Raw genomic sequence first — 22,506 nt, forward strand, 5'->3', positions numbered from 1 at the left:
AAGATGAGGGAGATGCCAGCTAGCAGCTCGGATGCCATCCGCCTCAGCGCTCTCAGCTGTCAAACTTGCTGCACAACACTGCTGTATGCTGATGTTCTCCCTGTGATATATTAATCTTTCATGGGTCTTCTTTATTCCCTTTTCCGGGAATCGCCATCCTTACACTTTACTCAGAAAAATCGGGTACCGCTGTATGAAACACGGTGGGGAAACAAGCCAAGTCGTCGAGTTACAGGAAAACGTTTTCGATGATGTGCGAGTACTTTCCTAAAAAGAGGAGCGTCGTTGAGAATTGTGTTGGGATCAGACAACTCGCGGTGATCTCCCCCAACTGACTAAACACGGGACATTCTCCCACCCGGTACGCATTCCTCCTGACAATCCAGAGAATAAAAAGATACTTATGGAAAATACGGTGAGAGCTGTCTTTCCGCTAATTCAATATATCTGACAATGCTAGGTTTCGAGTTATTTCAAGTTAGTCAGGGAACTTACCCCGTTCAAGAGGGAACTGCCTGACGCCACCCCGAAACACAGCTGTTGGTATCAAAACAGGCGGATATAAAGGGAAACACTGCATGTCCTCGAATCGGAACAACTGTCGTCCCCCCCTCACTCAGGCTATACCATGGCCGGGCCAGCAGAGGTTGCGTACGTTTTTATCCATCCCCTTTCATGCACAGCACATCGAATCAACATTATCAATAGTCATGGGTCAATTCTCATCGGAACCGTGATCAATATCCTTCTATTTGGTATCATGATCGCCCAGGTCTATATCTATTATACAAGCTATAGACGGTGAGTAAGGGTTTTCTGTATCGATGCCGCTCAATAATAACTATATCGTTTGCAGGGATACACTCTTTTTGAAACTCTACGTACGTCGCTATGTTATAAGTGTGGTCAAGGATGACTCTGAAATCAAGCCATCTCGCTCAGGTTCTTGCGCTCTTTTTAGTCGACACAATCAATACTGTGTTCAACATCGTATACATATACGTCTGCCTAATTCTGCACTTCGGTAAGTGCCTCTCGGTGCCCATACAGTATCTGGTCGCTCAACGAATGACTCGCAGGGGATGGCGATTACCTGACAGTGACAAATTGGCGTGGGTATCCTGTAGCTTCTCTCTAGAAGCTGATTTATCTGATTTCATCTTACAGAATTCGCAACAGGTGATGGTGGTTTATATTGGAAGGGGCTGAATCTTACTGAATTGTACCTGCTGCGGAAATTTAGGTCCTGCCTTAACAGTAAGCCTCATGTACGACGGCACATCCGAAAACTAATTAATTGTTTGAAATCAAGGGTGTAATCTCGCTCATGGTTCAACTCTTTTTCGCCTGGAGAATCCATATGTTAACAAGAAATTGGTTTCTGGTGGCCATCGTTTCGATACTCTCTCTTGCATCTGCAAGTACGTCCCTTTTGAGTGATCTTCATGAGAGTCCTCCATTCATTCTCCGATCTTTTTTTTCAGTATGTACCTTCCTTACAACCTATGAGGTCACCATCGTTCCGCAATTCGTTAGATTCCAAGAGTTCAAGGTCAGCGAATAAGCTTCTTCCGATTTGAGGCATTTGATTCCAGCCATACGAATTAAGGGTATTCCAATTGGTTGGTTGGCCTCTGCCGTCGCTGCGGATATCACGATCACTACGATCCTTGTGTGGCACTTGTGAGTAGTTTGTCAATATCTAGAGGGATATATCGCTAATCTCCTCGTTAGGGTAAGTTGACCTGATTTTTCGGGCCAAAGTACGACATCTCAATTGTATCCAGCGGAGGCGTAAGACGGGTTTCAAAAAGTCGGACTTGATAGTGGATCGCATTATTCGCAGTAAGTCAAATTTGAAATTCAAATTATTTGGAGACTTAAAGTGGGGCCTGCTCAGTAACTGTGCAAACTGGCCTAGCTACTTCGGTGATAGCTGCTGTCGATTTAGCACTTTATCTCGGTAGCGTAAGTAAATTCGTTTTTCTGTATGCCGGCGTTGATCTAATTAATCTCGGCTCTCAAAGCCTTCTGGAATGTGAGTGGCATAAATCGATGAAGTTTTGATTTTAGATAAACTAAACATCCAATCGGCAGACATTTGCTATTCAATTTCACCTTGTGCAAGTTCTACTCGAATTCTCTCATGAGTAGTCTCAATTCTCGAAATCGTTCGAGACATGGCCACACAACCCTGGATAATGTATTTGGCGAGGGTCCTGGACAATCTCATACTAATGATCATCCGACGGATGGTTGGCAAGAACATGATATGAGCAATTCGCGACGAACAAGGGAAAAGGTGCGAATCTTATTGCTTTGCAAATACTTTCTGCTAATAGGATTCATTTATTAGCCGCTAACCACTCTTGATTCTGTGGGTTCTCAAAGAACGGGGGTGTATGTCCATGTGGAGTCCCATGAGATGCGAGACGTGGAGACACAAGGGAAAGATCTTGTTGAAAACAGAAAGGTTGTTGTTCCCTCCGGTATTAACTATGGAGTGCAAGGCAAATCCAAGGAGCCCAGTTGTTCGTCGCTATCTGACACATGCGATCATAAAGGATCCGTGATCTGAGCTTGTGTTCTTGGGAGTGGTGGAGTCTTTGGTTGTGTCTGATGTGCTATTTTCAAATCACGAGAAACGCGTAGAGACACTCGGGTGAACTGGATTACGATATTTGTCAAGGAGGGGATGAATATACGAGATCCTCCGCCCTTGGGACAAGCCAAGGCGGGATGCGAATCTTGGTGGCGGAATTGACGGGGAGAGTACAAATCGTGGACACTTACAGCGTCGAAGTGCAAAAGTCGCACTCGTTCGCTCTCGCCAATGTTTCCCTAGCAACCTAGAGTGTACTTACATACGTTGTTAAATAATGCTATATTGATGAGCCCGAGGGCGCAGAAGCGCAGCTACATCCTTCATAGATGTCGAGTTCTCGAAGACATTGTCGACTTCCTTCAACGCCTTTAAGCCAACAGCCTCGTCCCCCTCTCAGATGCGTTGAGTTGTTCTTTCCCCCGCGCTTCGTGGCCCCTCACGCCACCATCTCGGTTTAATGCCACTCTAGCTTTCCCTCGCATTCCTCCTTCATTCGTTCCCTTGAGTTCAAACATAGATTATACTCTTGGTCGTCTCCGATCTCAATTTGAATTTCCTACCTCCCTCCCTCTTCTTTTCGTTCAAAACTCTCCTTCTGCCCCCCAAACACTAGACCAAGCATCTAAATCTCGATAACTCGCGTGCGTGCCTTTCCCTCCTTTCCCCTTCTAGACCATCATGTCATCTGTTCAAGAATTGCCCATTCCCGGGTGGACGACACAAGGACTTATCGGATTCTCTCGCCGTCTATCTCAATTTTTTTTTAGATTCTTCCATCTTTTTGATATACTTATCATAGTATACCGCGGAATATTATGTTCGACTCGGAGGGTTCCATAAAAAAATCACTTTCTCAAGAAGAAAAAAGTCACGTAGAGCCTGCGAGTGCCATATCAAAATTATTCAATACGAGCCAGCCGAGCGTTGCTATCATCAATATTACCGACCATACATATGACATCGACATCTGTCAATCAGGAAGCCGGCTGGTTGACTTGCTATCTTTAACCTATTAACATTTCATGGACAAGTCCTCGGGTCTTTCCGTCAGTGCTGCGAGCATCACCCTCTCGAGCAATGCATATCACAATGCACATGCTTGAAGCACACTTGGTTCGCGGCGCGTAATGCGATATACTATCGTCATTGGGTCAACCCATCGAGATGTTCATCCAAGCTTTTTTGACACACCGACTAACCGATCATGTTGTTTTAGCTGCTGCGGAAGTCTACTCAATTGAGTAATTCCCGTCTCACGTCCCAACAATAGGGAGAAGAGCTGTCAGGTATATATATCAAAATCAGAGTACTGTTACAAGCCCGAGACTGAAATGTTTTTCACCAACGTCCTGCGTAGTACGGCCTATTTCCAGATACATAGATATTGGAGCCCTGTGTTCGCATTCAGCAAGTATTGGATCAATGATCATGATGACATTGCTAAACCCCTTCGACCACGAATATCTACCCTACTCCGAGTTGGGCGCCGTTGTACTACATAGTCTACCTTTAGATTGCCACCGTCCTTTACCCTACCTGACAACACGGAACGTGGATACTTACACACCCGGGGCAACCCGACCGTGTTTGATGCTCTGATCCCACCGCCTGGGGTCCCGGTTGATCTCCTCCCTGACTTCACAATGTTGCCGCCTTCTTTTGACATATCAAGATTCTTTTCCTGTCCCATTATATCTGACCGCAAACGAGATCACCTTATGATGCATCACTTCGAATCGCTTTGCAATTACACGACTGGCGGCGATATTCTCCCCCAGGTGATTCCTCCCCTCCTCGTTCATCATGATGACCATGAGATTGATCCTCTCCACAGCCTTTTCACGTTCGTTTCACATCCGTTCCACACTCCCGGATAGTCCAGGGAGCAAAGAGCATCGTGATATAATACACGGTGAGAGCTATTTTCAAAGTTCCATCGCGGTCCCGTGTAAAGTCAGATATACCTGACAAGATTCGGGTTTACAGCTACTTGCTAGTTAGACTGGCTCGGGCCCGAAGGTGCCGGCTTCAAATAACAACGAGAATATCAAGGAGACACAATCCTCGTGTTAAACCAATCATTCCTTCCCGGCGGCCCTCAATCTTGCCCTGAAACAACGCCATGGCAGGGCCAGCAGAGGATTTGTATGTCTTATCCATACCCTTTCATACGCACCATATCGAATCAGCGTGGTCAACAGTCATGGGCCGATGCTTATCGGCACTGTCTTCAATCTCCTTCTCTTCGGCGTCATGATAGCTCAGGTCTATTTCTATTTTACGAGCTACGCACGGTGAGAGGGATTCTTGCTGGTATCGATGCTGTCCATAATCAATATTGTTTACAGTGACAGACTCTTCCTGAAATTATTCGTACGTTATGCGATAAACATTATCCTGAACAACTCTCGAAATATGCATTATGGCTCAGGTCCTTGCGCTCTTCGCGGTCGACGCCACCAACTCCGTATTTAACGTCGTGTTCATATATGTCTGTTTAGTTTTGCACTTTGGTAAGTGACACTTGGCGCCCATACAGTATTTGATAACTGAACGAATGTAATGGTTTGCAGGAGATGCAGATTACTTGAAAGTGACAAATTGGCGTATGTATTTTTTTGGCCTCTGTCAGAATTATCTGATCTCGTCATGTAGAATTCGCAACAGGTGATGGTGCTTCTTTTGAGAGAGGCAGAATTTTACTGAATTATACCCGCGGCGGAAACGTAGGTCCTACGTTGACGGTAAGCCGGACGGAAGATATACAAAGGCGCATCTAATACTATATGTTGGGTATAAAGGCTGTAATCGCGCTAATGGTTCAGCTTTTCTTCACTTGGAGAGTGTATGTGTTAACAAGAAATCGGCTGTTGGTGGTTATCGTTGGGCTGCTCGCTCTGGCATCGGCAGGTACTACCCTTTGAATACCTTCAAGGCTCTTTCTCTCTCCTAATTTTTTCTCAGTATGTGGCTGCCTTACAACCTGGGAGGTCATTGCTATCCCGCAGTTCGCTAGATTCCAAAATTTCAGGGTAAGCTAAAGTATACTTGAAGCTAAAGCATTCTTGTCATACAAATGAAGGGCATTGTAATTGTCTGGTTAGCCGCCGCCGCATGTGCGGATATCATGATCACTATTATCCTTGTGTGGCATTTGTGAGTAGCTCGTCAATGTTCAGAGTAATATTTTTATAACCTCCCTATTAGGGTAAGCTGAGGCGGACATTCTACCAAGTTATGACTGCTCACCTTTACGTAGCAGAAACATAAGACAGGTTTCAGGGGGTCAGACATGGTTGTCGATCGCATTATTCGCTGTGCGTGAAATTTGACTTGTGATTTACTTCACGACTTACAGTGAAACCTACTTAGTGACCGTGCAAACTGGCCTTGCTACTTCCATAGTGGCTACCGTCGATTTGACACTATATCTCGCTAGTGTAAGCACATCTGTTTTATCTGTGTGTCTAGACTGATCTATTGAATCGCGGTTCTCGAAGACTTCTGGAATGTGAGTGACGTAAATCAATGAAGTTTTGATTTTATACGATTAAGCTTTCTATGGACCTACAGACACTTGTTATTCAATTTCGCCCTGTGCAAGCTCTATTCGAATTCTCTCATGAGTAGTCTCAACTCTCGTAATCGTTGGAGGAGGCATATTCCGGCTTCGGAGATCATATTCACTGAGGGACCTAGACAACCTGATAATCCTGAAAATCCTGAAAATCCGACGAATGGCTCATGACGTTTCCACCTCGCGGAAAGGGTACGGATTTTGTAGTTTTCCCAATACTATATACTAATAAGATTCATATATTAGCCGCAAACTACCATGAATTTTAGGTCTCCTAGACCAGGTGTGTTTGTCCGTAGACATTGGTTTCACATCAAAAAAGCCTTCAAGCGGAAACGATGTGATTGTTATTCACTCCGGCGCCAACCACGGAGCGCCAGTTTTTTTCCAAGGGTCCTCGGCATCCGGTTCATTGAAAGGTCCCCGAAGCACAGGATCTAGGAAATATTATAGAAAGACAGTGGCAACTGTAATACTCCGTGTAAAGGAAGCATACCCAAAAACCGAGACGCCAAGCTTTGAAGGAGATAAAAATATTAGCAATGAATAAGGAGGGTGGGGACTTCCAGCGCAATCCGGGGCTGTCCGAACATATCAATAATACCCCCTACCTACGGTAGTCTGACGACTCGAAAAAGATTTGTTGCCAGAAGCAAAACCATGTGAATTTGCTCGAGTATGTACAATACCCATAGCTCCAGTGCGTTTTCCAATCACTCCTGTCATGTTTTCATTCTCCCTTATTATTATGCTCGTGCTTCCTATCTTTCCTTGCAGTCATCAAACAGATGCTAGATTTATTCCCGATGTTGCTCCCACCATCGTTTCACCTACTTTTATCTATCGCATGCTTGATTTAGGTCTTTGTGGCGCAACAGGTGGCGCAGCTCATCCCATCATTATACCTAGAGTATGTTCTCGGTCTCCCACTGTTCGCCCGAAGGTACAGGGTCCAATATTATTTTTGACTGCGTCAATGTTTCGTCGAGGGGCCACTCCTTCATAACGAGATTTCGTTCCGGTTACTTGTGCTTTTAATCTTATTCGTGCACCATCCTTTTGAGCATAGCGAGTCAGCAATAAAAGGAGAGTTTCTCTATACACTTAAAAAAGCAGAAATTTGAGAGATAGCGAAACCGTTTTTAAATAGACTAGATATTGAAACCGATAATCCAAGATCTATAGCATAATTACTTGAGTTCAAGACTTCAGAGTTTGAGATTTTGAATTTGAGTTTGATTGAAACTTAAATAAGTAGAAAGGTTTTAGAACTGAAGGATGATACTGAAGGTTTATCTCTTTCTGACTTTGGCCGGATCCAAGGTAATCTCGGGAGAGGTGACATCTATACCCCTTTGTAAGTTCATTTGTTTCTGTAGTAGGTATGTCACCGGAGTCAAAATGACGATGGGAAGAGTTGCAATGTCATTAGCATTGCTATTGCTACAAGCAGGGGAGTATGGCATATGTGTATTTCCAGATACACTTCAAGGTTGTTTCATTACGCTGTTGCGATACATTTAACTGTTTAGATCGCCAAATCATTCTACAGAGGATACCATAGTGAGGATATCAGCTAGCAGGAGTAGCATCGCTGCAGTGGTGTGACGTGCCTCAAGCTCAGGGGGCGACCTTGATCAGCCGGCGAGTCGTTGTCAAGTCTCGACTCGACTAGCTGGCAGCAAAACGATAGATCAGACCCTTGATGAGTAGAGAATGAATCTCAATCCACGATTTCCTCCACTAGTGGGTCATTCTAAATCTTACTATCCCGGAGTCATGACGAAATCGAAATCTGATCAAAACGATATAATGTTCACGTGATGTGGCGTTTTTCTTCTTTGACCTCCATCAGCCTGTGTACCATGGGCCGTCTGCGCCGTTCGAGAACTCATCATGCACAGCGAGATGTTCGCAGAGCATCCAGGACACGAGTATGTTTTTACGGAACGGAGATAGAAAAAACCTTGACCGAATTTCTCTTAGGCTCGGACACGAGATCTGGACCAAATACAACTTATTGATTTAGATCCCAAAGTACGAAAACAAACCTTGCTTTCATCGAATTTAATCTGAGATGAGGCTGTAGAATAGAGCTGAGCTTGAGGCTCAACCTCTTGATTATGAAAAGCCTGGACTTGCTCAACATTACTGCGTCGAATGTGCAAAGTTCGTCATCTTCAATTTTTTTGTCCCGTCGTGAATTCACATCGTCGTCTTTCTGTTTAACAGATACTTTGAGACAGACCATGCTCTAAAATCTCACTGGCGGAGTAAAGTCCACAAACGACGGTGTAAACAGCTACGAGAACCCGTGTATACCATAGAAGAAGCTGAAAGAGCTGCAGGGTTAGGGAAGGAGGGAAAACGACCGGTGAGAGAGGCTGTATTGGATGCCGAGATGAGTACTACGACTCCTACATGATCCTAGCACTTGATTGTTTAATCTCATGATTGTAACATTACTTCGCATATCCTGCCATGCATTTTCTCGGCTTCCCAGAAATCCGCGTAGTTTTTATGCACGGTGCCTATCGGTTTGAACCGCTTGTTTCACAATGCTCTGGATGAATTCCGTACCAGTGAACACAATCCAGCCTCGAAACTCTGCACACATGATATGGATTGGAGCAAATACTGAGCGCTGAGGGTGCGCGTCAGAACGTTATGTATCGGATGCCAAGACGACCGAGATATGCTACTACGGGTATTCGTCAGAAATTAATTAGGCCGACAGTGTTGAAATTTGATTTATGGACGAGTTTCAGTTTGACACCAATGGTTAGTTTTTCCGCTTCATTCAGATAAGTAGGACTGAGTCTCGCAGTCTGCGGTCCTCCATCCTAGAATAAGATCATTGGAACAGGAAAAACCTACAGGGCCTGCATTGTGACCCGATTAGTATTACGCAGTTAAGTAGCAGAAAAGTAAGCCGAGTCCTTACAAAGCTGTCAATACGTTGAATGAGACGTATGAACATTAGATTGCAAAGACAACAAATTCGGCAAAGAGGACTCCGTAACTTAGGGATTGTGTCATTCAACATATCGTGATAGAAATGGAGCTCTGGACGTACAGATGAGTGCCTGGGCATTGTCCCCTGCAGGGAATACCATTCTCCAAGAATCTTGGTATCCCTGGCTAAATCTTGGACCTAGATCCGTCGCAGGGTGTTCAGGTATGAGTGAAATAACGATTCCAGTGATTTTCCGAGGGCTCAACGGATCATTGTCGCCGTTGCGACCGTAGCGGGACCTTGGACACTCTAAATCAACGGCTAGCGCAAACCCTTTGCAAAGACAGTGATATGGAAGACGTCATATACACATTGATATGATAGTTCATCGCATCCGTAGGTGTTGGGGTGAATGTGTGGTCACCGAGAGCGGACACCCTAGGGACGGAAATCTCCTCATGAACCTAGATCTTGAGAACCGTCATGATCAGATCATCTTTGCTGTGCACGGCAGGGGCTCTACGGTACGGAGATTGCCATTTCAACACCGGACTCTTCTTACTAGGTGTTTGGTATGTATAGATGCCAGAATTCAAATCTTCGGCCTTGTTCCTGTTGCTGGCGCTTGCGCCCGAAGTGAGGTAGGTAGGAAGTTGGAAGTTCCACTGCCACGTAGCACATGCGGTGGTAAGCTTCAGCTTCTGTTCTATCCGCCATCGTGATACCAAGCACAGCATGTATCTTGCTTGATGTATATTTACTGACCTTGAGACAAAATCTTCTTCAGCCGTCCTCCAGCAATATGCGCATCACTCGCTAGATTGAGTATTGTGATACCCCCTTCAGCTTCTGTATTGCATTCGAGTAATCTTCAAGCAACATTAAACCTCGTATCCGAAAGGGTAGTTGACAGTTGATCGGAATATAGCCATCGTGGTCGTTCCGATGGGCGTGTTCCTCGATGGGAAATTTGACAAATCAAAGACCACCGTCATCTCAAGCAACCCTTCTCCCTGTTCGAGTGGTCGAGATGGAAATGGGGGGAAGGGCCTCTGCCGGTTGGTTTTTCGAAAGGTTTTAATGAGTGAATGTTCCACTCTGCGAGTAGGTTTTTGGTAAGCTGACAACTAATGCGAGGTTTGTCGCAGCCGGGCACTTCCGATCGCTATAAAAAGTCGCGTTCTGTGTGAAAGGAGGAGTGGTTAAGGACTGTGGAGAGAAATCGGTTTCAACTTATCGATTCGATCTGACTCAGGGACGCGTTCATTGACATTCTGAGCCCCACAGCGTCCATGATGTGTATCATGATATCCCCCCGAGAACCACGAACCAGACAGAATACGCAGGCGAGAAAGTGAACCATATTTAATTAGAGATAAAATTACATGACAGATCGATCACCTGAAGGAACAAAGGATATGGTCAATGTGAAGTTGACATCATAATGCGTGATCGATCACCTAACTAGACTTTGATGCCCGCGAAAGTTGTTTTGAAAACAGGGAAGTTGTCATCACTTTCATTTTTGCTATACACAGCAAATACGACTTTTTCGAAATAGTTGTTGAACTCGGGATCAAGGAGGATATTCTTCATTTCTTGAGAAACCAATTTTGGCGGACATCCGTATGCGCCACAACCCATTGCACCTGGAAATATTATCTTTAAGCACCATTGAGCTTGGATATGTACGAATGAACCTACCCAGAACGAGGTATCTTTGCTTGTTATGTGCTGCCATCCGGTATACTAACCTAATTTTCCCTCGAAGATCCTCTAAATCACTTTTTTTTTCAAAATGTTCCTTGTCAGCCGTCAAACGCGGATACCGAGGGGCGGCAACAGTGATGACAGAAACGACCCTTCTTTTCTCCTTGGATAACTCTGTACAGTCACGATCCAAGTCCTCTTTAAACACCACCACACCAGGAGAAAATATGCCAGAGACGGACCCTGGTCCAAGGTTTGGCCACGGGTACCACTCGGGTTTGAGTGTAGCATATAACGTTGAAGAATAACACAATGCTTCTTCCTGATATAATGCGATGAATAACGCCACAGAACACTTCTTAAAGATTATTATTTATATTTTACCTGGGTTCTTGACAAGCTGTGCAGCCAACCCCCTGCAGAACGCTCGTCGCTCGCTAGATTAAGTACAGTGACGTAGCCCTTGGCATCGGAATATCTATCAAGGATTTGGCGGGCTACTGCAAACGCGTCGCTGTTGATCACCTGAATTGGACGTTTCTCCTTGACAATATCGAGAGGTTCCAGAGGGGGTAACTGATCAGCGAAAAATATGGAGTCTATCGTAGCTCCTTCATTGGAGTGTTCATCAACGATCGATTTACTCTGCTCTAGAGTGTCTTGAGCAATCAACTGTCTTCCCTCCCGGGTCTTGGCAGATGGATGAGAGACTGGTGTTGACGTCCTGATCAGTAAACTGGTGAAAAGTGGTGTTTGAATGTTAGAAGGCTTCATTGCTCACGAGAGGAAAGACCGTAGGATTCTTGACATTGAGCCTGAGGTAGTGAACGCAAGTTGGAGCGTGCAACTTGCATCATCTTCGATATTTTATTCTCCACGTGATCCAGTCTTTTTTTAAAACCAAGGAGAAATTTGGCATTTGGCATTTATGTACCGCTACAAGCAAGCTAGTGAAATCGTGCTACTAGCAGGAAACTACAAGTATGATGGTCCTAAGAAGCTGTCTAGGTAAAAGACCGAGTAAACAATGATGTCATTTGCCACTGCCACACTTCAAATTAAGTATTTGATCCATTGGACAATCTCAAAACATATTAAATATCACTATCGACCTACCAAAAGAAAAGAAGAACAAAAAAAGGCGTCTGTATATCATATCACCCTCCTCAATCAAATCAAACCCAAACTTCTAACGCCCTCCACCAACTTCTTATATTCCTCCAACAACTCTCCAACTTCCCCAATCCTCAACTCCTCAACACTCGCACATTCCATAAATCTTCGATTCGGTTGTGGTAAAACTCGTGCTTGAATATTCTGAGATTGAGATTGAGACGTAGTAGTGCTAGGGATAGGTAAAGTTGATGATCGCGGTACTGGTAGGGGTAAAGGAAACTCCGCAGATGGTTCTCTAACTCGTGTAATAGGCGCAGTGGTCATGTTGGTCCCTGGCAACGTTTTTGCAAGAGGTGATGGTGATCTCGATGTTGCTGAAGGTGATGGTGCTCGAGATGACGAAGGGGATATGCTGAGTCTTGCATGTACAGGTATAGGCGCAACGATGTTTGATGGTGGTTGAAGAAAAGAGGAATGACGAGATTCCGGAGGTGGCGAAGACGTCTAAATCGCTATGATAAATATCAAATAAGAAGGAAAGAAAATTAAGCTTTACCTTGTTGAGTCCACCAACCAACGCACTAACACTAGCCAATCTATCTGAAATACTCTTCCTTGGTTCACGACCCAGCCTAACATCCTTACCACCACTATTCCCCTTCTCCACCTTCTCCCTCTCCTTCCTCTCCCTCTCATTCGCCTTCTTCACCTTTTGCTTAATCTTCTTTTTCATCTTCATCTTCTTCTGCTGTTGTCGTTTCTTACCCTCACTCATCATACTCTCAAAACTCCTTATACTCCTAGTATCCGTCCCAAATGAACTTGCACTCTGACTTGGACCTTTTGACATGTAGGGTGATGACGATTTCGATGTAATTTGAATTCCAGGTATATTGATTCCTGTTTGTGTTCGATTTTCTTCATCTTCACTTTCCCCAAACTCTCGCGCACTATAATCACTCCTCATATCTGCATTATCTTCTTCGCCACCATCTCCCTCCTCCTCATCATCACTATCCTCATCACTATACTCCTCCCCGTCCTCCTCTTCCATATCCTCATCATCATCCTCGTCCTCGTCCTCATCCTCATCCTCACTTCCCTCATCCCTGAACGATCTAAGACTCCCAGGTCTAGAAGACCCAACATCCACCAACTGTTGTCCATCCTCTCCCTGCTGCTGCACCCTCGTCCTCGAAATAATACTCGCAATCGAAAATCCCGAAGTCTCTCTCCTCAACAGCCCAAACCCCTGTCCCGATTTCGTCATCACAGGCGTCTCCATCACCCCATCCCCAACCATCATCGTCGACTTACCATCTGGCCCAGTAGTTGTTGTTGTTGTTGTTGTCATAGAATCAACAACTCCTCCTTCCTGTTGTTGTTGATGCGGTAACAAAGACTTCAAAATCCCAAACGAAGAATCCACCACCCCCGAAAACACTTTATTCGCCGATCCAGCAATAGCATCCACTCGTTGTTCAACTTTCCCTCTCAAATCTATACCCGAAGCGATACTTTTCGGTGTCGTTGGTACAGAAGGAGCAAATGGTGTAGGAGGTCTCGTTATAATCGGTGACAACTCCGTCGCACTTTCATTAATTTCGTCAACTCAGTCCAAACATTGTAATGAAACAAAAAAAAAACTCACCTGGTATCAGCCGCCGACCCTAACCCAAGTCCCTCCAAATCCACATTTTCCAAAAACTCAGCAACAGCCACCAAATTAATCAAACAAAAACTCTCTCCCCCATTCCCCTCTTGCATAAACGCACTCTGATTCCGAAATCGTTGAGTATAAAGTAAATTCGAAACGAGGTGAGGAGGATTAGATTTGACGACTGAGAATATGATCATGGGTAAAAGGATATCCGAAGAAACTGGTGTCGGTTTCTTCTTCTTCTTCTTCTGAGATTCATCTTCATCTTTATCTATCGTAGGTGATGAAGACCGAGAAGGCGATTCCGAAGACAAAGTCTCTTTCGTCGAAAACGACAACGGCGAAAGTTCCGCCCCATGGGTCATTTCCGCACTTCCAGTTCTCGGCGAAGCCGTCCCACCTTCCTCAGTTGCCAGAAGCGCAGTAGTCGTAGATTCCACAGTCGCAGTAGTAGTAGTAGTCATAGGCGTGGTCGTACTAGTCGGAGTAGCCGCCATAGCATATCCTTCAGGAGAACTCGTCGTCAATAAAACTTGAGGTCCAACAGGTGGTGGTGTGATAGTGTTAGGATTAGCGTTGGCTGCCGCTGCCGCTGCTGAAGCTTGTTGTTGCTGTAATCGTTCTCGAAGAGCTTTCGATTCTTCAGCTGACATAAGTCTTATAGGCGGCAATTTCGATAAACCATCTAATGAAAAGTTTTATTTGTCCTTCATATATAATAAGATAAAAAACATACCAACGACAATTTGATGAGCATCAACCAAAATTCTAGCTTTATCCTTCGGCGCCCTCACATCCTCCAAATCACTCAATCCTAAACAAAAAAAAAAAAATTCAACATTCACCCTTCATTAGTTAAAATGCACTTATATGTGGACTGACTTTGACCACAAGCACGAACGATGCTATTGATTTTCGGTATAGTACTCGTTTCACTGATTTCGATATCGAGATGTTCGAGAGTGAGGTCAAGGAGGTTAAGAGCTGCTACGCGATTCGAAAGTGCCGTATCATGTTGTGCATCGTCTGATTGAGGTTGCATAAATAACCTATTTCAAAGTAATTTTTTTTAGCAGAAAAAGAGGTTTTATTTTGATATAAAACGTACCGGTCATAGAATAACGAACATATCGTCCGTTCAACGAGTTCCATTATATTTCTAACCCTCATTGCCGACAATTCCATCTTCTCCATCATTTCCTTTTCCACATCTCCATTCTGATCAAAATGTCCTTCATTATTCAATCCCAAATCAACTCTCAAACCTTCTTCAAGTTGCATATAAAACTCCTGCACAAAATCCATTTTATCTTCAATCGACGCCTCTCCATCCGTCCTATCCGGATTAACATTCCATTCCGGCAACACCGTCGCATCTTTCTCTTTATCCTCTTTTGCTTGTTTTGTCGTAGATTTAGAGAGGGAGGCAGAAATGATTTTGGGGGCGCGAATGAATGGAAACCAAGGTTGACAAAATTCAGTTACCCTCAAAGCAACCCATCTCGGAACATCTTGACCACTCAACATAGCTTTGATTTCTTTTGATAAAGCCTCATTCATCATCTTCCCTATGACCTTCCTATCCAACTTTTTATCAATGATGATAGCGCTGACTTCGACAGTTTGAGATACGGAATCTGCTGCAGGCGTTATCGGAAGTAAATCATTACTTCTTATTGATGGTGTAGGAGAACCAAATACTCCTGATGTTGTTGAAGAAGTGGAAGTGGAATGACGATGTCCTCCACCACCGAAGAGAGAGGCGAAAGGATTAGGAATGCGTGATGACGAAGTTGGTGCGGATGGCGTAGAGGAACCTGCAGTATTAGCAAGTGGTCTTGCGCCCGGTCTTGGAGGAAGAGGGGGTTTCGGAGGTGCAGGAGCTCGAGGTGGGAGTGGTAATGTCGTGGGACCATTCAATACCCTAAACTCAGGGTATGTTGAAGTCTCTAAAGACGTAGTGATTGATGGTAGAGAAGGTAGCTTGTTAAGAGATGAGGATCGTGTGACTGGATCTCGAAGAGATTGGAAAGCCGTCGATAAAGGATGAAGCGTTGTGGAGAATATTAAGCGGTTTCTATTCTTGCCTTGTGTAAGAAGGTTAATCTCGGGGAGGGCATTACGCGACATACCCATGTATGGTTCCGCGAAGGCCTGAGAGGGTGACGATAGGTGCTGATTTCCGGGCCTGATCATTAGACGATGTATCACAATAGGCGATATGATCTTTCAAAAACTCGGGAGTAAGTTTATCATGCGTCGACAGAGGTTCTGCAGGTAACAAGATGGTTGCCTGATAAATTTATTAGGCTCGTCTTCCACAGCAGAGTCAGACGATATACAGACCTGCCCACTCGCAACCGATGACCAAACATCTGCCCACAGTTCTCCCGTTTCGCTCTCAGCGACGACTTTTTCAAGGATGGCCCATCCGATACTAGACGTGTCTAGTCCGAGGTTCTGAGCCTCAGACTTGGCTTTCGTAAGTTGGAGCTTAGAAGTGGCATCTTCGCCAGCGACAGGTGAAGGAGATGGAGGATGCACAAGAGTGTTGGTGGTTGTAGCTGGGACTACACGGGTTCTTGGGGTATAAGGCTTGTATTTCTGCGCGCTGTTGAAGCCCGCAATATCGGTCACAGGAGGGCTAGAGCTAAGCGGATGAAGATCCTGCGTGGTAGACGCCTGCAGACGATGGCCGGTAGACCTGGACAAGGAAGTGGCTGGGAACTGAGGATGGCCGTCCATGGCAGACCAGCGCTGATCCGTTCCTCCGAATCAATCGGGCCTACCCCATCCACGGCGATGCGTCACTTTGATTCTTATCCAACACATGGGTGGCTCATGTCCGTAATTGCGATAATGCCAAGGGTGAGCGATTCCGAAGGTGGACATTTTTCAGCTGCACGGTTGCAGGAATTGTTGAAATCCTCGCTGGCTTCCTCCTGTGGTGGCACTCCCGGTGCGTCGAGAGAAAATGTGTTTACTACGTAGGCCCTGATATACCAGTCATTCTGCGGGTATTTGTGGCGTCTTTGGCATCGCCGCCCATTTACAATTTCAATTAGATTAGTACAAGCCACCGCCCATTTATTGAATCGTTTACATACGTATTCAATTCGTGAGGTATATAAGGCCTAGACTATGCCTGGTATTTTCCTCTACTCAGCTGTAACCCTAAGGATAAAGCATGATATTGTTCAGCCGCACCAGTCTTCTTCTCGCTTTCCTCTACATTCAAACGCTCTGTCTTCCGGTTCATTCAATCGCCGTACCAGGCTCTTTCGACTGTAAGTCCCAAGTTCAACAAACCACTAAAATATGGAATTACTTATTTAACATTAACAGGTGGTGGTGAACGAGTATGTGCTAGTTGAAGTATTCACCCTTCTGACTGATGTTGAAAATCATGATAGTGTCTACCACCACAGAGATGCTGTCTCCGTAGTAACACGTAGGTCTCTTTTAATTTTTTGTTAAAAAAAATGACATCCAACTCATTGTTCACAGGTGTGTTGGCCCATTTCAAGTCTGTCTGTAATGAGCCGCATGTATATTCTTAGCTAAATCAATGATACTTCGTGTAAGAAAACCCAAATAACTATGCTTCAACTCTTCAACTACCAATGCTAATTTGAGTAGAAACTTGACCGGTTTCGCACAATGATGCGCCGTTCATGTACGGGTCATGAATGGGTCATGAATGTTTAAACATTCAGGTCAGTTCAGGTACAGGTCATGACTGGGTCATGAACGGGTCGTGGACGGGTCATGAACGGGTCGTGGACGGGTCATGGACGGGTCGTGAACGGGTCATAAGTAGACGGGTCAGAAATTTGTAATCAATATTGTAAATAACTACAAATACGAATGAGCCCTGTAGATACCTCACCGGCTCAGTAAAAACGAGTTTGCATGTGTTTGACATGCAATTGACATGTAATTGACATGCGATCAACAAAAAGCGCATGTCCTGCGCAAGATTCTTGCATAGATGTCGGTCCCTCGCATGGTTTGCGCATACTGTACTAACGCGACCGTAAGTTCACGTCAACAGTCAACAAGCCGATTTGTGAACTTAAATTAGTTCACGTCAACAGGTCAACTGGGGGTGTGAACCCCCTATTAGCGTAAACATATCCCGAAATAGAAGAACATATCCCAAAATGGAAGTATGGTGTCCCAAAAGGGTAATATGAACATCTTGTCAACAATATTTACAACCTGTGAACTAGCGCCTAAGTGACACCTGTCATGATTATGTAATTGACAGTGAACTTACGGTCGCGTTAGTACAGTTCTTTGCCAAGTGCGCCTGAACACGAAGATATATATTTGAGCAAGAGGGAATGTAATGAGAGAAGTATGGAGTGATGATAGATGAACGAAGTATGCCAAGTAGTGAGTAGAGATGGTGGGCGAAAGCCCTAATAAAAAGGCTTCCCTGTCCGCCGAAGCGGTGCGATCGAGGCTCGGCTGCGAAGGGCGGGCGGGTCCACCATTTGCGGTGCCGGAGAATCGTCGCGGGTACCGCAAGACTAAACGGACGAAAGTATGTTGTCGGAATGGAAAAAGGGTGTGGCTGGGTGGGCGAAAAAAGAGGCGGCAGGCTGTTGAGCTGCTGTCCGTCGTAGGAGTCCGAAGGTAAGAGAGCGTTACCTTCGTGACTCGTGACGCAGCTCACAAAGATCACGCTCTGCTGCCGCCCTTCGTTTTACTCGTGTTGGTGGCAGACCTTCACTCTTTGCCAAGTGCGCCTGAACACGAAGATATATATTTGAGCAAGAGGGAATGTAATGAGAGAAGTATGGAGTGATGATAGATGAACGAAGTATGCCAAGTAGTGAGTAGAGATGGTGGGCGAAAGCCCTAATAAAAAGGCTTCCCTGTCCGCCGAAGCGGTGCGATCGAGGCTCGGCTGCTACCCGACGTGTTAGTTCTGACGCATGGAGCAGAGTCTCGATACCCCTTACCGGTTAGGAGGGACTGACAGGGCGCCGTGCTGCCTGTGTATGAAATTTTGATTTTAAGAGGTTCGGGCCCGGGAGATGGATGGACGGGTGTTGAGGGGGTGATGGAAGGCGCTCAGGTGAGTGTGCTGGCCAATTACCTCGGCGTGGCGCGTGACATAAATGTAAAAGGCATCGCTGGCCCATCGCCCCTTGGTCCTCATGGCTTCGAAAGATAAGCCTGCCAGGAGATATTGAAGGGTTGATCCGATGCGAATGCCATGACCCTGGAGGGGGCCGAAACCTGCTTCTTTGGCCGCCGCATTGACGACCGAAAGGAAATTTCTCCGAGTTAGTGGTCTGAACTCCTTGCCTTGGGGATAGGCAAAGATGTGAGCAGTTGTGGGGGGGTTGTTGATACGGAGGTGGGCGTCTAGTGCTGCTGTGGGGTTCGAAATACCCTCGTGTGAGGTCCAGTACACGTCTTCACCTGACTTGGATGTCTTGGTCCTGGGTAGATGAAGGATGGTGGTTTGTATCCCGTTCCTGTCTGTGACCGTTTCGAGGCAAGAGCGTGAAGGGTGTAATGTGGGGTCGAAGGAGGAGAGATTGGGAACTGTGAACTCTCCCAAGCGTGCTGTGGCATAGAAGGCGGTGGTGAGACAAGCAAATGTTGCTCGGTGGAGTGGGTTGTCTAAGTTTAGATGTGCGTGTATCTTGGATATGGAATCGATGGTGAATGGTATTCGCTTGGGCCTCTTTGCCGTGCTCGGCGCTGTTTTGACAGCTGCTCTGAGCAAAACATTTATCTCGGCTTCGTTTGGGCACCACTCTAGCCTGTTCAGTATGTGCCATGCTCGGAGTCCTGCGAGGTAATTCGAGATTGCTGTTGCGGAGTATGTTGTTAGAACTTTGCCAGAATGTCACGGCGTCACGCTGTCACATCTGTCACACTTTTTATTACATAATAATTTCCCTCTGCTGCTACAGTTCGACGGAGGCTAAACTATCGGCACACTGTTAAAATGGCACAAGCTACAGATCTACCTATCGAACTCATTGATCTTATCTTATCTTTTCTACCTCCGAACCACGCGGAGCAAGTACAATGGAGAAGGGCGGCGGCAGCTATAGGCAGAGAGGATAGGCCGGAAGGTTGGAACCTATCAGATCATCGGTGCAGGCGGTGTGGAAGGGTATGCTTAGCAATGTGGGACTATGAGGAACAGAAAGCGTGGGTGATACAGAGATGGGGATATTGGGGGCCGCGACAATGGGCAATAGCCGGATTCTTTGTGCTATGCCCCTGTGATGCGCTGATTGGGAATTACTTCGGGAGGCGTTGGTTCGTGTGAGAAGATTACCTGTCTAGGAGTTGTTTGTACTTGTGGACACTTTTATGGTTTGTTTGCTTTTGTTGACGTTTTTATGATCAAAGTTGTTCTTGTTTACCTTCTTCTTACTCCACGCTTCCTTTCCCATGTCAATGTATAATTAGTTTTATTTCTCATATGTTGCTTCTTTTCTCATGTCAAGTATATAAATAGTTACCTAGGGTAGTTGGTCTGTGCGCCGTAGTCTAGGTATATAAAGTAGGTAGAAACTTGTAGAAAACTCTGTCGAGTTCTCTTAGGTTCACGCCTAATATAACTTTTGTCACTTTCCTCTATTGTTCTTAAAGTTCAGGTGTGACCTGTGACATCTCAGTCACAGTCGCCCTAACATATGTCCCAGCTAGGGCTGCCGTGAAAGAAGATAGGAGGTCGGGTGGGGAGGGTGTTCTATCAGACTCAGGGATCTGTTTCGCGTCGCAGAAAACATGGAAGACGAGTAGACCTGAGCCATAGGTGTTCAGAGTCGGCTCGTCCCATCCTGCCTTGAGGACTTGACGGACTCTTTCACGATCGCCTACCCGGTCTGTGGTGGTCTCTCCTGAGGCCGGTAACCACTTTATTATCCGTTCCTTGGCAAGGACATGGGGCCTGAGTGAAGAGGGGAGGGGCGTTAAATCGGGCTTGTAAGGAGCTGGTGTAGGCGTGTTGGATGAGGAGGGGAGGTTCAACGGGGCGTTGAATCTCGTGTTGCTGTTACCAGCCGGAGGAGAGAGCTGTGAACTCTTGTGCCTCGAGATCTTGGGTGGGCTCGGCGCGGGAGTGGGAAATGTCCTTGGGAGGCTTAGGTTTTGGGAGAGGGAGCTTTCCTTGGTGAGCCAACTGCTGCTCAACCGGAAGTTGGGGATGGTCGAAGTCGAGGATGAAGTCAGAAAGGTGACTTGGGATGGGTAAAGGAGGGAGGAGCACGGAGCGGGGAGGGTAGGAGCCTCGGGAAGGGGCGTCGGCTGGGTTGAGTGCTGTAGGGACGTATCGGGTGTAGAAAGATGTGTTCGTGTCTTGGCTGAGGATGTTGACCAGCTTGAAAATGTTATTTGTGGGGCGGTTTCGACTGCGGCCTCTCCACCAGCCTTCGACAACGCCCATGTTGTCGCCAAAGAGTCTGAAGTGACCTCCTCCTGGCCTTTGAACTGTAATTGCTGCAGCCAGGAAGTAGAAACCCACGGCCTCTGCCCAGCCGATGTCTCTTCCTGATCCCGAGACGTTCCAACCTGGGACCAGTCTCCAGGCACGCCACCTGTTACCAATGATGATGCCGATGCCCACCTCAGAGCTTGCGTCTGAGAAGGCGTGCGGGTCGGTGACGGTGGGAGAGGTTTGGATGGGTCGTTCGACATGTGAGTGGGACAATGCTGTTTCCCACCAAAGCAGGTCAGTGATAAGGTGTTTGGGGGGTGTGCGGGGCTTTAACGGCGTGTCTTTGAAGAAACCTAGGAAGGCTTCGATGTTGATGAGATAAGGCCGGCCCTGAGAGAGCACCAAAGAGGCGTGGAGGAGTTTGCCATGCAGCTTCTCTGCTTCTTTGAGAATGTGTGTGCTGGCGCCTTGCCAGGCTATAATGGCTGCGCAATACTTTTCACGTTTTGCTTTGGGGAGGGAAACTGTACGCTTTTCTATGTTCCAGGTAAGACCTATGAAAGTGAAGGAGACGGCAAAGGGTGAGTCTTTTTCTGTCTCCCATGGGATACCGAGGCGCTTCGAGATAGCGTCGATATCTTGAAAAGCATAAGAGAAAAGTTTGTCATGGGGGGAGCGGGGAGAGGTGGATGCAAGGTCCGTGATTGGGAGGGCTTTGTCCTCATCATATTCTTCGTACTTGCCATTGTCAAGGGATTCGCCTCTGAACCAGAGACGACCTCTGATGTGTCTCTGGCCTCCTTCGCTTTGGATGATAGTTGCCCAATGTGATCTCAAGGAGTTGTATTTAGCTAGGTGAACGCGCGGGATGCGCAGGAATAAATGATCATCAACCCATTTTGAGATGGGTCCTATTCCTTGAGCTCTCATTATGTCAACGCCTGCATCGGCGACTCTTCCATAAACTCCTCCTCCTGATGCTAGGCCAAAGGCGTTTTGGGTGTCGATAGCGAAAGAGTTCTCGCCGTGCAGCTTTACAACCATGCCAGGCCATTGTGATGGATGGAAGGGGATGGTTCGGTAGGCTTCTTTTACATCGCGTATGGCACCTTCTGATCCTAGTGGCAGCCTATCGATTAGAAGCGCGATGGTATTGAACGTGCCCCAGGTGCATGGGTATAAATCTGAGATGATGGCGCTGTTAATTGATGAGATCGTTCCGATTGACAAGTGTGGGTGCGAGAAGTTTTGAACTAATCTGAATTTCCCTGGCTTGTTTGCTTTAGGGATGATGCTGATCGGGGAGGACTGAAAGGGGCCTAAGATATTTATTAATTGTTCTTTGGAGGTGGGGCCAATATATCTGCCTTTATTAAATTCTGCATTAATCACATTAACAAATTCATTAAGATACTCGTGCACAGACGAGGCATTAGTAGGATTGTGAGTTGTAGTAATTGCTGGTACT

At 46.1% G+C, this 22,506-nt stretch overlaps 6 protein-coding genes across 6 annotated transcripts; 4 read left to right on the forward strand and 2 right to left on the reverse strand.

The window, feature by feature from the left end:
* Window positions 1-615: 615 nt before the first annotated feature.
* Window positions 616-2,899, forward strand: AGABI2DRAFT_179064 (hypothetical protein). The gene is made up of 15 exons (XM_006462146.1): window positions 616-651; window positions 709-801; window positions 857-881; window positions 943-1,024; window positions 1,080-1,112; window positions 1,168-1,179; window positions 1,244-1,257; window positions 1,313-1,421; window positions 1,485-1,552; window positions 1,610-1,683; window positions 1,787-1,845; window positions 1,901-1,968; window positions 2,028-2,038; window positions 2,098-2,302; window positions 2,357-2,899. The coding sequence occupies exons 1-15, from the start codon at window positions 629-631 to the stop codon at window positions 2,576-2,578; spliced, it is 1,098 nt and encodes a 365-aa protein (XP_006462209.1). The 5' UTR covers window positions 616-628; the 3' UTR covers window positions 2,579-2,899.
* A 2,128-nt stretch (window positions 2,900-5,027) lies between these two features.
* On the forward strand, window positions 5,028-6,353 carry AGABI2DRAFT_119069 (hypothetical protein; the record flags this gene model as incomplete). The annotated part of the gene is made up of 9 exons (XM_006462147.1): window positions 5,028-5,118; window positions 5,179-5,211; window positions 5,261-5,349; window positions 5,407-5,515; window positions 5,570-5,637; window positions 5,865-5,922; window positions 5,978-6,045; window positions 6,106-6,116; window positions 6,179-6,353. 9 exons carry the CDS (start codon window positions 5,028-5,030, stop codon window positions 6,351-6,353), a joined length of 702 nt encoding a protein of 233 aa, XP_006462210.1.
* Window positions 6,354-8,023: 1,670 nt separating this feature from the next.
* Window positions 8,024-8,707, forward strand: AGABI2DRAFT_223451 (hypothetical protein). The gene is made up of 4 exons (XM_006462148.1): window positions 8,024-8,116; window positions 8,169-8,219; window positions 8,272-8,351; window positions 8,415-8,707. Exons 1-4 carry the CDS (start codon window positions 8,048-8,050, stop codon window positions 8,605-8,607), a joined length of 393 nt encoding a protein of 130 aa, XP_006462211.1. The 5' UTR covers window positions 8,024-8,047; the 3' UTR covers window positions 8,608-8,707.
* Window positions 8,708-10,488: 1,781 nt separating this feature from the next.
* On the reverse strand, window positions 10,489-11,674 carry AGABI2DRAFT_193465 (hypothetical protein). The gene is made up of 5 exons (XM_006462149.1): window positions 11,630-11,674; window positions 11,233-11,572; window positions 10,843-11,170; window positions 10,599-10,787; window positions 10,489-10,539 (listed from the first exon to the last, which is right to left on the reverse strand). Exons 1-4 carry the CDS (start codon window positions 11,656-11,658, stop codon window positions 10,603-10,605), a joined length of 882 nt encoding a protein of 293 aa, XP_006462212.1. The 5' UTR covers window positions 11,659-11,674; the 3' UTR covers window positions 10,489-10,539; window positions 10,599-10,602.
* A 344-nt stretch (window positions 11,675-12,018) lies between these two features.
* AGABI2DRAFT_119072 (hypothetical protein) lies at window positions 12,019-16,369 on the reverse strand (the record flags this gene model as incomplete). The annotated part of the gene is made up of 8 exons (XM_006462150.1): window positions 12,019-12,468; window positions 12,521-13,556; window positions 13,616-14,309; window positions 14,361-14,438; window positions 14,507-14,673; window positions 14,733-15,701; window positions 15,757-15,917; window positions 15,971-16,369. The coding sequence occupies 8 exons, from the start codon at window positions 16,367-16,369 to the stop codon at window positions 12,019-12,021; spliced, it is 3,954 nt and encodes a 1,317-aa protein (XP_006462213.1).
* A 1,549-nt stretch (window positions 16,370-17,918) lies between these two features.
* Window positions 17,919-18,300, forward strand: AGABI2DRAFT_193468 (hypothetical protein). The gene has a single exon (XM_006462151.1). It carries the CDS (start codon window positions 18,033-18,035, stop codon window positions 18,267-18,269), a length of 237 nt encoding a protein of 78 aa, XP_006462214.1. The 5' UTR covers window positions 17,919-18,032; the 3' UTR covers window positions 18,270-18,300.
* Window positions 18,301-22,506: the final 4,206 nt, after the last annotated feature.

The sequence above is a fragment of the Agaricus bisporus genome (genome assembly GCF_000300575.1).
Source record: "Agaricus bisporus var. bisporus H97 unplaced genomic scaffold AGABI2scaffold_6, whole genome shotgun sequence".
Lineage (NCBI taxonomy): Eukaryota > Fungi > Basidiomycota > Agaricomycetes > Agaricales > Agaricaceae > Agaricus > Agaricus bisporus.